Genomic DNA, 18,117 nt, shown 5'->3' on the forward strand with positions numbered 1-18,117 from the left:
ATATATAAAACATATTATTTTGTTGTTTCTCTTCAACGTGACTTTACCGAAAAAACTAAGTATATAATTTATTCAGTTAGCCGCTCGTGGAAGGGCAGTGACGTCATCCTACTTCCTGCTGTCGCGAGGTAACAGGAAGTTGCCATGTGCGCGCTTGTACTGAAATCCGAGGTGAGAAATTCTCATCGTTGTGGTGGTGGTGGTCGTTGTTGTTGTTGTTGTTTACCAAGGTAGAGCCTCGCTCTCTCTCTTGTAGGGATGTCAGTTGAGTAGCAGCGAGCATCGGAATCGATGTCCAGGTTGGAACTTTACAACGCGGGGCCTAGCCACGCGGGGCCTTGCCTCCTGCCCTCGCCCGATTGCGTTTACTTTAATTATCTCGCTTAAGTTTAATTTGTCTTCACCCGGCTCGCCACTTTGTAACTTTGTTTTATTGTAAATATTCACGCAGTTTTTATTTTCTTTTGTTACCAGGCCAAGCCCGCTTGAGTTGCTATACCACTCTTGTTATCAGAAGCGACCTGCCCACAACAACACAAGGTGAGGCTTTGTCAACGTGTGTGAATGTTTTGACTTAAAACTTTGGTGACTGCAGGAATTAATATTCTTGGTTCTTTCGGTAAAGTCACGTAGATAAAACATTAAATTAAAATAACAGAAAATAAAATTAAATGAAGAATATTTTTTTTTAAATAAAGCAAAAAACCCACGACATTTTGATCGCAACACAAGTGGTCTTTATCTTATTAAATTTAATCTGTTATCTTTATTTTCTATCTACATGACTTTACTGAAAGAACCAACAATACGTGCGTCAATGTATCTATCGGTCAAAGACGCTAAGCGCGTGCCGCTGTTGACTCTGAATGTGTGGAGGGGAACACCTTCACCACGGGGAGAGAGAGACAGAGACACGGATAGCCTCGGCTATGTTGATTGATCCTCGATTCATTACTTGGTGGAGTGAGGAAGAATTAATGCTGAGCAGATGAAGGTGGCCAGGCATGGTTCTGGTCACACCACCACCTGTTTACTCATGGCAGTGTGTGACAGTGTCAAATTTGTGTTTGAAGTAAAGTCTATTAACTCTGTTGAACACGAGGATATATAAAAACAATAGTTTATTTTTGTTTTCCTCTGGATCTCTTTATACGAATGGAAACAGGTGAACACAGCACACACATTCAGCTGAAGTCGGAACTGTTCATCCCCAGCATTCAAGGACATAGCCTGGATTCACACCTGAGTTGCGATTGAACGTTAATTAATGCATTTCTGCATAACAGAAATAGTATTGTTTTCAACACCCTTTGCTATGTCAGCTGAATTTAGCTTTCATAAATATTCATTTTGTAGTCAGACAGCCGAAATTGTGTGCTTAGAGTTTTGGGTTAACATTCATCTTGAAGATATGAAGGCTTCCAGGCATATCAATGACATTTCCCCTCTCATTGTGTGCCATAGCAGCCCGTGGAGAGAAACCCTTCAGGTGCACTTTGCAGGAAGGCATTTGCACGTTCATCAAATCTGATGAATTTGGGAAACTTTTTCACTACATCATGAATATATTAATAAGTATAGACGTGTAAGTCACATGTGCATTCCTCTGTTCCTGACGTGTAGATGGTGTGGATATTATTTTTTTCTGTCTGCAGCTGACGCTTCCTCTGCAGATTTGGTCTGATGGAGCAAAGGCACTCAGCGCAGCTCGGTACGACAAGTCAACAATGCGACCAGCGTGCATACAGCACGGACCGGACTGGAAATTTGACACGGCACCAGAGAAGTCACACAGGAGAGAAACCCTTCAAATGTACTGTGTGTAACAAGGCATTTGCATGGCCATCAGTTCTTCAGACCCACCAGAGAACACACACGGGAGAGAAACCCTTCAAGTGCAGTGTGTGCGTGAAGGCATTTGCACAGTCATCTGATCTTGTAAAACACCAGAGAACACACACGGGAGAGAAACCCTTTAGGTGCACGATGTGCGGGATGGCATTTACACAGTCATGTAATCTTGTAACACACCAGAGAACACACACGGGAGAGAAACCCTTCAAGTGCAGTGTGTGTGGGAATGCATTTTCAGATTTTTCTACTCTTAAAAATCACCAGAGAACACACACATTAGAGAAACCTTTCAAGTGCAGTGTGTGCGTGATGGCATTTTCACAGTCATCTTCTCTTGTAAAACACCAGAGAACACACACAGGAGAGAAACCCTTCAAGTGTACTCTGTGCGGGAAGCCGTTTGCAGATTCATCAAATCTTCAAGTACACCAGAGAACACAGAAGCATCAGAAGATCCACAAGGAGTGGAGTCTGAAATCAGCTCGTGAAAGTCAAAGTGCCGCAATGAGCCCATCCCTCATGAAACAAGAACCGGAAGAAAATCCCAGCTTGGACATTTTTAAAGGTATCGAGGTGAAATATGAAGAGGTGATGGTGAAATGTGAAGAGGTGATGGTGAAGAGCGAAGAAGTGAAGGTAAAATGTGAAGATGAAGATTCAACTCCAAAATGGGACCTTCACATCGTAAAGCAGGAGGAGAATTCTGACTGAGGCAGAGTGAGGCAACTCCCAGCAGTTTGTGGAAGTGGAGGTGTGGGTGGACTTGCTCCTAGACAATACAAAGTCAAGTGGAGACCCGGTAGATGTGTAAGCCAGAGACGATGTCGCTACAATAGATGCACCTTTGTCACAGGCCTTTAATGACAAGAATGTGAAGTTGAACACTCATTTCTTAGGTTCATCCTGCAGAGTAAGGGTGGCCAGTCTTTGTGGGCCCGTGGGTTGGGTAGATCTCTAGTCAGGAGCAAGAGCCAATAAGCTCCCAAGCATTCACTATATTATCATAATTGCTTTTACATGGTGCTTGCTTTATCGCCTCAGCAACTCTGAGTTTTGTATCTCATCTCACACTCGAAGAGCATCCCCAAGTAGCAGCTGCCCCTGTGTGGCACAAGGTGGTGGCCCTGCACCGGCCTGCATGTGGACAAGAGCCTGTCCGTAGGGGGCGATGATTGATGCGTCATCTCAGTTGTGTAGTTTGTAGGTAATGTTTAGAATTTGCTACATTTTCACTCAGACGCCAGCATGCAATGGCCTACTCGTTTTGAATGACACAATAGTATGTTTTACATTCACTGTGAAGCAGACTGTGCAACTTTTTTTAAAAGCTTCTTGGTAATACGATGTAACGTGATGCAGTATATTTCACTGCAGTAATCCAATTTTGTTAATATGCCTGTCAATTTAGAATGTATGCTTGTCTGGTTTTGTGCATACTTGTAACATTTGATCTGTAAGGGTCAAACATTGAATAAGTGATGTTAGGACAAAGTGTGTGTGTGTGTTTGTTTGAAAGTAACCTGTACAGAGAACTCAGGTGAGACCCGTTGTTCTTGTGATACAGGTCAAACGGTGTTTTTGTGTTCCACGAAGCATCTGGAGCAACTCATTGTCTTTGAAATAGGTGGCACAACTCAGATCATTCATCAGTTACAAGGCATACCACTTAAAAGTTACACGTATAGGAGGAGGTACATTCTCATCAACACGAATTATAGTTTTGTCTTACGTGTTGAGGCCACGTGATGTGTCGAAGGCTCTCTGCCAGCTCACAGGACAGACCCAAGTTGCCATGTGCTCAATAAGATGACTGACAGAGGCACCACTGCACCAACTTGGTGTGGCTGACGCTCCGCTCGTTGTCGTGAGCGTCGCTCATCCGCCCTCCGTTGTTACTGGTGGGCGACTGCCTCCAATTGCCCAGCAGCGTGCTTCACGAGCCTCCTCCACAGAGGCCGATCTTGACACCGCTGGTACCAGTCATCGGCAAGTCCACTCAGCTCCACATCCTGTGCAGCATCAGTCCATACATCTTTAAGAGGGTTATCCAAATGCCATGCTACAGACAGATGGGCAGATATGAACGAACAGAGCTAATGCATTAACATCTCAACCTTGGTTGGAAAGCGTTAAAAAGGAATGTCTTATTTGACCTGAACTGCATATTGTTTGATCTGAGTTAAGGACACTAAAAAACTAATACAGAGATCGTGCACTCACAGCAGTCTGGGTTAGCGCGTGAGAGGACCTCCTGTAATACTATGATCTTACCAGATACGGAGACAAATTGGCATTAATGCAGATTTGAGGCTATGCGGATGGCTTTGAACCCAATGCACCCTTCAGTGGTAATGCACATAATAGAGACATGCTTTGTTCACTTTTCTAAACCCATGCTTTTAAAATAATCTCAAGCAATTTTCTCTGCCAGTCATGTTGCCTGATCTTATTGCACTCACACAAAGACAAAGATCCCCCATATAGCCTTAACAGACTGTAGGGGCAAGTGCTGTTAGCGAGCACCTATGAAGGCCGGAACGGTACACGAGGGGGTGGGTGGCCAGCACCACGCCCGAATGCCTTTGTCTCCCTAGTGGCAATGTTTACACACCGTACCAGGTACTCACACTCACACACACAAAGATCCCCCGTACAGCCTTCAACAGACTGCTGGGGCAAGTGCTGTTGGTGAGCTATAAACGCCGGCACGCACGGCACTCGGGGAGAGTGGCCAACACCGCACCGGGCCGCCTTTGTCTCCCCTGGTATTTACCACACTAGGAAGTCATTTAAGACTACATCGGTGTAGGGAAAACCCAGGACTGGTTAAATATCTGCCACTGTTGTGTGTCATGAGCAGGATTCCAAGTTGGGTCACCGGGTTACGGAGTGCAGTGCGATAGCCACTAAATTACCGCTCCCCACTCATACACAACGACAAGAACAAAGATCCCCGGTAGAGCATTAACAGACTCTAGGGGCAAGTGCTGTTAGCGAGCACCTATGAAGGCTGGCACGGCACACGAGGGGGGTGGGTAGCCAGCACCGCGCCCGGCCGCCTTTGTATCCCGAGTGGCGATGCTCACATCACACTGGGTACTAATTTTTAGGCTGAGTCGACCTAGGGAAGGCCCAGGACCGGTTCAGATAATCGTCACTGGCGGTGTTGGCCATGAGCGGGAAACGATCCCGGGTCTCCGGGTTCGTAGCGCAGCGTAGCGCTAACCGCTGCCCTACCGCTCGTACAAAGATACGTTTAAACACGCGCACGCAAATACACTCTGTTTGACTAACACTTCTTTCAAACCGTTCGTAGCCAAACATTTCCGTTGTAGAGTTTCTGGATAATGTCTGGAATTACCACAATTTTAACCGTGACACCACAGTGTGTACACGTACACACACACTGTGTGTGTGTACGTATACACACAGTGTGTGTACGTACATACACTGTGTGTGTATGTACGTACACACACTGTGTGTGCGTGTGTACACTGTGTGTACACACACACGTATAGTGTGTGTGTACACACAGTGTGTGTACACACACACAGTGTATACACATAGTGTACGTACATACACAGTGTGTACACACACACAGTGTACACAACAATGTCCACGTTGTTGCTGAGTTCACGCACCCAAGGGAGGGGGCAATGGAAAATGAATCTAAATCAACTTAAACTCCATCCCCGCTCTGTGACGTCACCACTCAGCATGACCTCAACGGCATGAAGTGCCAGCGGGAGGTGTAACTCGCTAGTGACGTCATGTCACCAAGGTATTCACGCTCCCCCAACCCCGTCCACAGCGCTCTTGAGCGTGACGTCACCTCCGCTTGGGTCACTGCCGATATCAATCCAGTGGCAATCCCTATTTGGGCAAAGCTACGCCCAGTGACTGCGGTTCATTAACATAATGTATCCGTTGAAGCCGTCGGGTTCAGCAGCCACGCCCCATCCATCGACATATGGCCAGTTAACATTAACATAATTTATTCATATTCTTAGTTTTTTCGGTAAAGTCACGTTGAAGAGAAACAACAGAATAACAAAATATATATAAAACAATAAAAAAATTCTCACGACGTTTCGACCATAACTCAAACGGTCATCATCAGGTGTGTCGGTTTGCATAAATGTATTTTTAAAACGGCATATTTATTTATTTATATAAAAAATAACGTTTGCGTCACGCGCAACGATTGGCAGTTTGCCCAGGACTAGTCCATCTATTTTTTGAAAAGAGGAGGGGGGAGACGAATTTTTTTATGTATGCTGTCTGAAAGCCACTGTAAGCGTGAACAATCAATCAAGAACTGAAATGATTTATCAAATCTTTCCAATGATTGCTAAGATAGAATCCATCTTCTCGGTTGAAATTGTCTCTGTGCTTGTATATGTGGATAGCCTCATGAACGAATCTCTCATGGAAGCCAGATGGCTTACAAAGAACCTCCGTCTTGGAAAAGTCAATGGCATGTGAGCCTACTGAATTAGAACAATGATCTGCTACGGCCGAGGTGTTGGTCCTACCGTGTTTAAGGTCTGCTTTATGTTCACGAATGCGGTCCGAGATATGGCGTTTGGTTTCTCCAATGTAACTACTACCACAGAGGCAACTTAGTTTGTAGACACCAGGGTATTGTATGTCCGGAATCACATCTTTTACAGACGGAACCAGATCACGGATTTTATGTAATGTGTTGAAACGGACCTGGATCTTGTGTTTATTCAAGATTTTGGAGATCTTTTTTGTGATCCCAGCAATGTAGGGTAAAGTGATGGTTTTGAAAGGCTCCTCAAGAGGGTTCTTCTTCATGGTTTGAGTGATAGCTTTGCCGATTGTATAGTCGGAGTAACCATTAGCCCTAAGAGCTTGGTGTACGTGCTTGAGTTCACTGCTTATGTGTTCCTGGTCGGATATGCATTGGGCTCTATGATACAGAGTCTTGATGAGAGAATTCTTCTGTGATGGATGGTGGTGGGAATCCGGTTTCAGATAAGCATCCGTATGGGTAGCTTTCCTGTAGACAGAGTGGCTCATTGAACCATCAGGTCTCTTTTTAATTAGGACATCCAAAAAAGGTATCTTGCCATCTATTTCGACTTCCATGGTAAATCTGATGGCTGGGTGTATGGAATTGATGTGGTCGAAGAATTGGTCTAGAGCAGGCCGGCCATGTGGCCAGATGACAAAAGTGTCATCCACGTACCTCTTCCATAAGGTTGGGCGCAGAGTGGCAGTCTGGATGGCGTCAGTCTCAAATTTCTCCATGAAAATGTTAGCTATAACTGGAGAAAGGGGGGAGCCCATTGGGGTGCCCTCAGTTTGTTTGTAGAAAGTTCCATTCCAAGTGAAGTATGTATTGGTTAAACAGTGTCTCACCAGGGGGGGTACCTCAGTGTTTAGTCCTTGATGAACCAAGTCTTCAATGATTGCAATGGTGTCAGGTACAGGAACCTTGGTGAATAAGGAAACTACATCAAAACCAGCAAGCAGGTCGTCTGGGGACAGGGAAATACCTTTGATTGTTGATACCAGGTGAGTAGAATTTTGTACCGCAGAGGTGGTCTTTCCAGTGAAAGGACGCAGGATTTCAGACAAAAAACGAGCTAGTTTGTAGGTAGGGGAGCTGATAGTAGAGACTATGGGACGAAGAGGTGTATCAACTTTATGTATTTTTGGTAAGCCGTATAATCTTGGTGGCCTGGCAGCAGAAGGTTTCAACGAAAACTGTTTAGATTGATCAATTAATGCGGTTGAATCAGAAATTATTTTGTTGGTTTGTGTGACGAGGCTGTTGGTGGGATCTCTTTTTATTTTTGTATAACTACCATCGTCGAGTAATTCTTTAATTTTGTTGTTGTATTCTATTTTATCCATGATGACAGTAGCATTGCCTTTGTCAGCTGAGAGAACTACAATATCATTCCTCTTTTTTAATTTATATAATTCAAAACGCTCATCTTTGCTGAGGTTGCTAGCTGGCATCTTAGCGTTTTTGAGGGTTGCAGCGATTTCAGATCTTGCTACGTCTGCAGCGATGTGACCCAGGCCCCTGAGAGCAACGTCTACTTGAGCAATTATATCATTAACTGGTATGTGTTTAGGTGTGACTGCAAAGTTTAGACCTTTAGCTAAAACGGATTTCAGACCATCGGAAATAGAACTGTTACTGCGATTAATTACGACTTTATTAACGTCTAACTTTTTGGTGTGTGGGTCCGGTCTTTTGTTGAAGAGGAGGTTAAATTTGGAAATCAGGTTTTCCTTACATTTGGTCGACATAGTAGCAGCTGAAGAGGCAGTCATATTGTCTACATGTTCCCAATCCGATGTGGACATTATTGCCGTCAATGATAAGTGTGATTTGTAGAGTGTCTTGTCTAACTGATCTAGTTGTGTGCGTATAAGTCTGATTTTTTCTGAGATAAGAGCTAAGCTAGTTTTGAAAAGAATTCGTTTCGCATTAGAAGAAGTTACAGCAGCAGAGGTCAGTGTAAATGCGATTGGTATTACCCCAGAGTCGCGGCATCTCTTCAGGAAGGTGAGAGACTCGATCAGCTGAGCTTTCTTATCCCGGAGTTTGTTGAAGGATCTTAAAGTTATGTGAAAACCCTCCCCGTAGAGGCGATTAAATTTTGATTTAAAGCTTTCGTGACTGCAGTAATTCATATTCTTAGTTTTTTTCGGTAAAGTCACGTTGAAGAGAAACAACAGAATAACAAAATATATATAAAACAATAAAAAATTCTCACGACGTTTCGACCATAACTCAAACGGTCATCATCAGGTGTGTCGGTTTGCATAAATTTATTTTTAAAACGGCATATTTATTTATTTATATAAAAAAATAACGTTTGCGTCACGCGCAACGATTGGCAGTTTGCCCAGGACTAGTCCATCTATTTTTTGAAAAGAGGAGGGGGGAGACGAATTTTTTATGTATGCTGTCTGAAAGCCACTGTAAGCGTGAACAATCAATCAAGAACTGAAATGATTTATCAAATCTTTCCAATGATTGCTAAGATAGAATCCATCTTCTCGGTTGAAATTGTCTCTGTGCTTGTATATGTGGATAGCCTCATGAACGAATCTCTCATGGAAGCCAGATGGCTTACAAAGAACCTCCGTCTTGGAAAAGTCAATGGCATGTGAGCCTACTGAATTAGAACAATGATCTGCTACGGCCGAGGTGTTGGTCCTACCGTGTTTAAGGTCTGCTTTATGTTCACGAATGCGGTCCGAGATATGGCGTTTGGTTTCTCCAATGTAACTACTACCACAGAGGCAACTTAGTTTGTAGACACCAGGGTATTGTATGTCCGGAATCACATCTTTTACAGACGGAACCAGATCACGGATTTTATGTAATATGTTGAAACGGACCTGGATCTTGTGTTTATTCAAGATTTTGGAGATCTTTTTTGTGATCCCAGCAATGTAGGGTAAAGTGATGGTTTTGAAAGGCTCTTCAAGAGGGTTCTTCTTCATGGTTTGAGTGATAGCTTTGCGGATTGTATAGTCGGAGTAACCATTAGCCCTAAGAGCTTGGTGTACGTGCTTGAGTTCACTGCTTATGTGTTCCTGGTCGGATATGCATTGGGCTCTATGATACAGAGTCTTGATGAGAGAATTCTTCTGTGATGGATGGTGGTGGGAATCCGGTTTCAGATAAGCATCCGTATGGGTAGCTTTCCTGTAGACAGAGTGGCTCATTGAACCATCAGGTCTCTTTTTAATTAGGACATCCAAAAAAGGTATCTTGCCATCTATTTCGACTTCCATGGTAAATCTGATGGCTGGGTGTATGGAATTGATGTGGTCGAAGAATTGGTCTAGAGCAGGCCGGCCATGTGGCCAGATGACAAAAGTGTCATCCACGTACCTCTTCCATAAGGTTGGGCGCAGAGTGGCAGTCTGGATGGCGTCAGTCTCAAATTTCTCCATGAAAATGTTAGCTATAACTGGAGAAAGGGGGGAGCCCATTGGGGTGCCCTCAGTTTGTTTGTAGAAAGTTCCATTCCAAGTGAAGTATGTATTGGTTAAACAGTGTCTCACCAGGGGGGGTACCTCAGTGTTTAGTCCTTGATGAACCAAGTCTTCAATGATTGCAATGGTGTCAGGTACAGGAACCTTGGTGAATAAGGAAACTACATCAAAACTGACAAGCAGGTCGTCTGGGGACAGGGAAATACCCTTGATTGTTGATACCAGGTGAGTAGAATTTTGTACCGCAGAGGTGGTCTTTCCAGTGAAAGGACGCAGGATTTCAGACAAAAAACGAGCTAGTTTGTAGGTAGGAGAGCTGATAGTAGAGACTATGGGACGAAGAGGTGTATCAACTTTATGTATTTTTGGTAAGCCGTATAATCTTGGTGGCCTGGCAGCAGAAGGTTTCAACGAAAACTGTTTAGATTGATCAATTAATGCGGTTGAATCAGAAATTATTTTGTTGGTTTGTGTGACGAGGCTGTTGGTGGGATCTCTTTTTATTTTTGTATAACTACCATCGTCGAGTAATTCTTTAATTTTGTTGTTGTATTCTATTTTATCCATGATGACAGTAGCATTGCCTTTGTCAGCTGAGAGAACTACAATATCATTTCCCTTTTTTAATTTATATAATTCAAAACGCTCATCTTTGCTGAGGTTGCTAGCTGGCATCTTAGCGTTTTTGAGGGTTGCAGCGATTTCAGATCTTGCTACGTCTGCAGCGATGTGACCCAGGCCCCTGAGAGCAACGTCTACTTGGGAAATTATATCATTAACTGGTATGTGTTTAGGTGTGACTGCAAAGTTTAGACCTTTAGCTAAAACGGATTTCAGACCATCGGAAATAGAACTGTTACTGCGATTAATTACGACTTTATTAACGTCTAACTTTTTGGTGTGTGGGTCCGGTCTTTTGTTGAAGAGGAGGTTAAATTTGGAAATCAGGTTTTCCTTACATTTGGTCGACATAGTAGCAGCTGAAGAGGCAGTCATATTGTCTACATGTTCCCAATCCGATGTGGACATTATTGCCGTCAATGATAAGTGTGATTTGTAGAGTGTCTTGTCTAACTGATCTAGTTGTGTGCGTATAAGTCTGATTGTTTCTGAGATAAGAGCTAAGCTAGTTTTGAAAAGAATTCGTTTCGCATTAGAAGAAGTTACAGCAGCAGAGGTCAGTGTAAATGCGATTGGTATTACCCCAGAGTCGCGGCATCTCTTCAGGAAGGTGAGAGACTCGATCAGCTGAGCTTTCTTATCCCGGAGTTTGTTGAAGGATCTTAAAGTTATGTGAAAACCCTCCCCGTAGAGGCGATTAAATTTTGATTTAAAGCTTTCGTGACTGCAGTAATTCATATTCTTAGTTTTTTCGGTAAAGTCACGTTGAAGAGAAACAACAGAATAACAAAATATATATAAAACAATAAAAAAATTCTCACGACGTTTCGACCATAACTCAAACGGTCATCATCAGGTGTGTCGGTTTGCATAAATGTATTTTTAAAACGGCATATTTATTTATTTATATAAAAAAATAACGTTTGCGTCACGCGCAACGATTGGCAGTTTGCCCAGGACTAGTCCATCTATTTTTTGAAAAGAGGAGGGGGGAGACGAATTTTTTATGTATGCTGTCTGAAAGCCACTGTAAGCGTGAACAATCAATCAAGAACTGAAATGATTTATCAAATCTTTCCAATGATTGCTAAGATAGAATCCATCTTCTCGGTTGAAATTGTCTCTGTGCTTGTATATGTGGATAGCCTCATGAACGAATCTCTCATGGAAGCCAGATGGCTTACAAAGAACCTCCGTCTTGGAAAAGTCAATGGCATGTGAGCCTACTGAATTAGAACAATGATCTGCTACGGCCGAGGTGTTGGTCCTACCGTGTTTAAGGTCTGCTTTATGTTCACGAATGCGGTCCGAGATATGGCGTTTGGTTTCTCCAATGTAACTACTACCACAGAGGCAACTTAGTTTGTAGACACCAGGGTATTGTATGTCCGGAATCACATCTTTTACAGACGGAACCAGATCACGGATTTTATGTAATGTGTTGAAACGGACCTGGATCTTGTGTTTATTCAAGATTTTGGAGATCTTTTTTGTGATCCCAGCAATGTAGGGTAAAGTGATGGTTTTGAACGGCTCCTCAAGAGGGTTCTTCTTCATGGTTTGAGTGATAGCTTTGCGGATTGTATAGTCGGAGTAACCATTAGCCCTAAGAGCTTGGTGTACGTGCTTGAGTTCACTGCTTATGTGTTCCTGGTCGGATATGCATTGGGCTCTATGATACAGAGTCTTGATGAGAGAATTCTTCTGTGATGGATGGTGGTGGGAATCCGGTTTCAGATAAGCATCCGTATGGGTAGCTTTCCTGTAGACAGAGTGGCTCATTGAACCATCAGGTCTCTTTTTAATTAGGACATCCAAAAAAGGTATCTTGCCATCTATTTCGACTTCCATGGTAAATCTGATGGCTGGGTGTATGGAATTGATGTGGTCGAAGAATTGGTCTAGAGCAGGCCGGCCATGTGGCCAGATGACAAAAGTGTCATCCACGTACCTCTTCCATAAGGTTGGGCGCAGAGTGGCAGTCTGGATGGCGTCAGTCTCAAATTTCTCCATGAAAATGTTAGCTATAACTGGAGAAAGGGGGGAGCCCATTGGGGTGCCCTCAGTTTGTTTGTAGAAAGTTCCATTCCAAGTGAAGTATGTATTGGTTAAACAGTGTCTCACCAGGGGGGGTACCTCAGTGTTTAGTCCTTGATGAACCAAGTCTTCAATGATTGCAATGGTGTCAGGTACAGGAACCTTGGTGAATAAGGAAACTACATCAAAACTGACAAGCAGGTCGTCTGGGGACAGGGAAATACCCTTGATTGTTGATACCAGGTGAGTAGAATTTTGTACCGCAGAGGTGGTCTTTCCAGTGAAAGGACGCAGGATTTCAGACAAAAAACGAGCTAGTTTGTAGGTAGGAGAGCTGATAGTAGAGACTATGGGACGAAGAGGTGTATCAACTTTATGTATTTTTGGTAAGCCGTATAATCTTGGTGGCCTGGCAGCAGAAGGTTTCAACGAAAACTGTTTAGATTGATCAATTAATGCGGTTGAATCAGAAATTATTTTGTTGGTTTGTGTGACGAGGCTGTTGGTGGGATCTCTTTTTATTTTTGTATAACTACCATCGTCGAGTAATTCTTTAATTTTGTTGTTGTATTCTATTTTATCCATGATGACAGTAGCATTGCCTTTGTCAGCTGAGAGAACTACAATATCATTTCCCTTTTTTAATTTATATAATTCAAAACGCTCATCTTTGCTGAGGTTGCTAGCTGGCATCTTAGCGTTTTTGAGGGTTGCAGCGATTTCAGATCTTGCTACGTCTGCAGCGATGTGACCCAGGCCCCTGAGAGCAACGTCTACTTGGGCAATTATATCATTAACTGGTATGTGTTTAGGTGTGACTGCAAAGTTTAGACCTTTAGCTAAAACGGATTTCAGACCATCGGAAATAGAACTGTTACTGCGATTAATTACGACTTTATTAACGTCTAACTTTTTGGTGTGTGGGTCCGGTCTTTTGTTGAAGAGGAGGTTAAATTTGGAAATCAGGTTTTCCTTACATTTGGTCGACATAGTAGCAGCTGAAGAGGCAGTCATATTGTCTACATGTTCCCAATCCGATGTGGACATTATTGCCGTCAATGATAAGTGTGATTTGTAGAGTGTCTTGTCTAACTGATCTAGTTGTGTGCGTATAAGTCTGATTTTTTCTGAGATAAGAGCTAAGCTAGTTTTGAAAAGAATTCGTTTCGCATTAGAAGAAGTTACAGCAGCAGAGGTCAGTGTAAATGCGATTGGTATTACCCCAGAGTCGCGGCATCTCTTCAGGAAGGTGAGAGACTCGATCAGCTGAGCTTTCTTATCCCGGAGTTTGTTGAAGGATCTTAAAGTTATGTGAAAACCCTCCCCGTAGAGGCGATTAAATTTTGATTTAAAGCTTTCGTGACTGCAGTAATTCATATTCTTAGTTTTTTCGGTAAAGTCACGTTGAAGAGAAACAACAGAATAACAAAATATATATAAAACAATAAAAAAATTCTCACGACGTTTCGACCATAACTCAAACGGTCATCATCAGGTGTGTCGGTTTGCATAAATGTATTTTTAAAACGGCATATTTATTTATTTATATAAAAAATAACGTTTGCGTCACGCGCAACGATTGGCAGTTTGCCCAGGACTAGTCCATCTATTTTTTGAAAAGAGGAGGGGGGAGACGAATTTTTTATGTATGCTGTCTGAAAGCCACTGTAAGCGTGAACAATCAATCAAGAACTGAAATGATTTATCAAATCTTTCCAATGATTGCTAAGATAGAATCCATCTTCTCGGTTGAAATTGTCTCTGTGCTTGTATATGTGGATAGCCTCATGAACGAATCTCTCATGGAAGCCAGATGGCTTACAAAGAACCTCCGTCTTGGAAAAGTCAATGGCATGTGAGCCTACTGAATTAGAACAATGATCTGCTACGGCCGAGGTGTTGGTCCTACCGTGTTTAAGGTCTGCTTTATGTTCACGAATGCGGTCCGAGATATGGCGTTTGGTTTCTCCAATGTAACTACTACCACAGAGGCAACTTAGTTTGTAGACACCAGGGTATTGTATGTCCGGAATCACATCTTTTACAGACGGAACCAGATCACGGATTTTATGTAATGTGTTGAAACGGACCTGGATCTTGTGTTTATTCAAGATTTTGGAGATCTTTTTTGTGATCCCAGCAATGTAGGGTAAAGTGATGGTTTTGAACGGCTCCTCAAGAGGGTTCTTCTTCATGGTTTGAGTGATAGCTTTGCGGATTGTATAGTCGGAGTAACCATTAGCCCTAAGAGCTTGGTGTACGTGCTTGAGTTCACTGCTTATGTGTTCCTGGTCGGATATGCATTGGGCTCTATGATACAGAGTCTTGATGAGAGAATTCTTCTGTGATGGATGGTGGTGGGAATCCGGTTTCAGATAAGCATCCGTATGGGTAGCTTTCCTGTAGACAGAGTGGCTCATTGAACCATCAGGTCTCTTTTTAATTAGGACATCCAAAAAAGGTATCTTGCCATCTATTTCGACTTCCATGGTAAATCTGATGGCTGGGTGTATGGAATTGATGTGGTCGAAGAATTGGTCTAGAGCAGGCCGGCCATGTGGCCAGATGACAAAAGTGTCATCCACGTACCTCTTCCATAAGGTTGGGCGCAGAGTGGCAGTCTGGATGGCGTCAGTCTCAAATTTCTCCATGAAAATGTTAGCTATAACTGGAGAAAGGGGGGAGCCCATTGGGGTGCCCTCAGTTTGTTTGTAGAAAGTTCTATTCCAAGTGAAGTATGTATTGGTTAAACAGTGTCTCACCAGGGGGGGTACCTCAGTGTTTAGTCCTTGATGAACCAAGTCTTCAATGATTGCAATGGTGTCAGGTACAGGAACCTTGGTGAATAAGGAAACTACATCAAAACTGACAAGCAGGTCGTCTGGGGACAGGGAAATACCCTTGATTGTTGATACCAGGTGAGTAGAATTTTGTACCGCAGAGGTGGTCTTTCCAGTGAAAGGACGCAGGATTTCAGACAAAAAACGAGCTAGTTTGTAGGTAGGGGAGCTGATAGTAGAGACTATGGGACGAAGAGGTGTATCAACTTTATGTATTTTTGGTAAGCCGTATAATCTTGGTGGCCTGGCAGCAGAAGGTTTCAACGAAAACTGTTTAGATTGATCAATTAATGCGGTTGAATCAGAAATTATTTTGTTGGTTTGTGTGACGAGGCTGTTGGTGGGATCTCTTTTTATTTTTGTATAACTACCATCGTCGAGTAATTCTTTAATTTTGTTGTTGTATTCTATTTTATCCATGATGACAGTAGCATTGCCTTTGTCAGCTGAGAGAACTACAATATCATTCCTCTTTTTTAATTTATATAATTCAAAACGCTCATCTTTGCTGAGGTTGCTAGCTGGCATCTTAGCGTTTTTGAGGGTTGCAGCGATTTCAGATCTTGCTACGTCTGCAGCGATGTGACCCAGGCCCCTGAGAGCAACGTCTACTTGGGCAATTATATCATTAACTGGTATGTGTTTAGGTGTGACTGCAAAGTTTAGACCTTTAGCTAAAACGGATTTCAGACCATCGGAAATAGAACTGTTACTGCGATTAATTACGACTTTATTAACGTCTAACTTTTTGGTGTGTGGGTCCGGTCTTTTGTTGAAGAGGAGGTTAAATTTGGAAATCAGGTTTTCCTTACAGTTGGTCGACATAGTAGCAGCTGAAGAGGCAGTCATATTGTCTACATGTTCCCAATCCGATGTGGACATTATTGCCGTCAATGATAAGTGTGATTTGTAGAGTGTCTTGTCTAACTGATCTAGTTCAACGTGACTTAGTTGTCTTGTTGTTGTTGTTGTTTGACTTGCATCCCACTGGGATTTTTGCACACAGCGTTGGTGGTGTACGGTGCTATCTCAGGAATATTTTGATGTTTTTTTTTCCTGGATTTTCTGTTTGCACAGTCACACAAAGTCACTGTAAGATGTTTTCTTGTTCGTGTTTTTGTTTGTTGAGGTTGCACCCGATTCAAGAGCCGAATGGCTCACAGGGCTATACCAAAATAAATGATACTAAAACTAAAACAAACCAGGAGAGAATGTCACGTGATTATGTCTTTGACGACCCAACGGGGGCGGTGACGCGACCACTTGCACCCTGTCATCCCCCACAGCCACCCCACCCTCCCGTCGTGCTACACAATCTGCCCGTCCTGACAGGGCCTCCAGCCAATTCCTTCTTGACCTTTAAGCTCGGCGGGTGGCGATCGTGGCAGGGGCGGAGCCAGGATTTTCAGCCCGGGGTGACATTCAACAAATGTTAATTTCAAGAATGATTTAGAGAGAGTCAGGCTGTTGAACCGGACGCCATCGGTTAGCGACACTTCTGACAATGCAGTTGCACGGAGTTCGCCAGACCGAGTGTCGTGCACTTACACGCAGAATGTCACCCCCCCCCTGTCAGCCCCTGGCTCCGCCTCTGGATCGTGGTATATGCAAATCCTGACCATGCGCACAAGACACCGGGGTCAGCCCTTACCACAGCCACCGCGTCTCCCCCGCCTGCAGGCCCCAGACTTGATTGGCCGGTGGGACGTGCTGCTGGGTGGGCGGCGAATCTCAAGGCCCGCGCGGCGCACGGAAGGGTGGCGTGGCCAACTCCATTCCCGGTTGCCGCCTTTGTCTCCCCATGCCGAGTAGACCCAGGGGAGACCCAGGACTGGGATGAACAGAATCCCTCACTCGTGTTAGCTGTGGCCGGGAATGGAGCTGGGGTAGCTGGGGTACATCGTGATGTTGTCTCGCTACTCCACCCACCATGATAGATACACACAAGTATCCCTTGTACAGCATTAACACACTTTAGGGCAGTGGTTCTTAACCTGGGTTCGATCGAACCCCAGGGGTTCGGTGAGTCGATCTCAGGGGTTCGGCAGAGCCCCCGCCACGGAGGTCCGGACACACTTGAATTATTGTGTAAATTTGTGATGACACACACGGCCCGCTTGGCCATCACTGGCTGCAGATGATCATGCTACACTGCTTGGCCAATCAGCGCTGCGGGGAATTTAGTGCGTACTCAGTAGTCAACGTGTGACTGTTGTTGTCGTACGTCGTGTGATTTCTTTAATATTTTATCCATACTAACTATGTCGGGCAAAAGAAGAAAGTGGTCGGACGAATATGTACAACATAGATTCTCATGTATCACGGAACGTGATGGGAGTGAGCGTCCTATCTGCATGATTTGCAACGCCAAGTTGAGCAACTCTAGTCTTGCACCGGCAAAACTAAAGGAACACTTCTTGAAGCTGCATGGAGACGGGGAATACAAGAACACAACACTTGCTGAATTCAGGGTGAAGAGAGCCAGATTCGATGAAAGGGTCACTCTGCCTGCTCTTGGATTTGTACCTGTTAACAAACCGATCCTGACAGCATCGTACGAAGTTGCTTACCTGATCGCAAAGCAGGGCAAGCCACACACCATTGGTGAAACACTTGTGAAACCAGCTGCATTAAAGATGGCGAATCTGATACTCGGAACAGCGGCCGAAGGTAAATTATCCCAAATTCCCCTTTCAAATGACACCGTCAGTGACAGAATAGAAGACATGAGTAAAGACATCTTGGCTCAAGTAGTCGCGGATCTGATTTC

The 18,117-nt window shown here is 43.8% G+C and overlaps 1 protein-coding gene across 1 annotated transcript in view; it reads left to right on the forward strand.

Annotated features, from left to right (window-relative positions):
* The first annotated feature begins 1,665 nt into the window (after positions 1 to 1,665).
* LOC142913938 (uncharacterized) overlaps positions 1,666 to 18,117 on the forward strand; it is a 57,671-nt gene continuing 41,219 nt past the window's right edge. The window contains exon 1 of the mRNA XM_076061057.1: positions 1,666 to 2,252. Coding sequence (XP_075917172.1) covers positions 1,684 to 2,252 — 569 coding nt within the window. The 5' untranslated portion in view covers positions 1,666 to 1,683. The remainder of the gene's footprint in view (positions 2,253 to 18,117) is intronic.

Source organism: Petromyzon marinus, unplaced genomic scaffold (genome assembly GCF_048934315.1).
Source record: "Petromyzon marinus isolate PM22_M1 ecotype Great Lakes invasive population unplaced genomic scaffold, UKy_Petmar_22M1.pri1.0 PM_G_Scaffold_27, whole genome shotgun sequence".
Taxonomy (NCBI): Eukaryota; Metazoa; Chordata; class Hyperoartia; order Petromyzontiformes; family Petromyzontidae; genus Petromyzon; species Petromyzon marinus.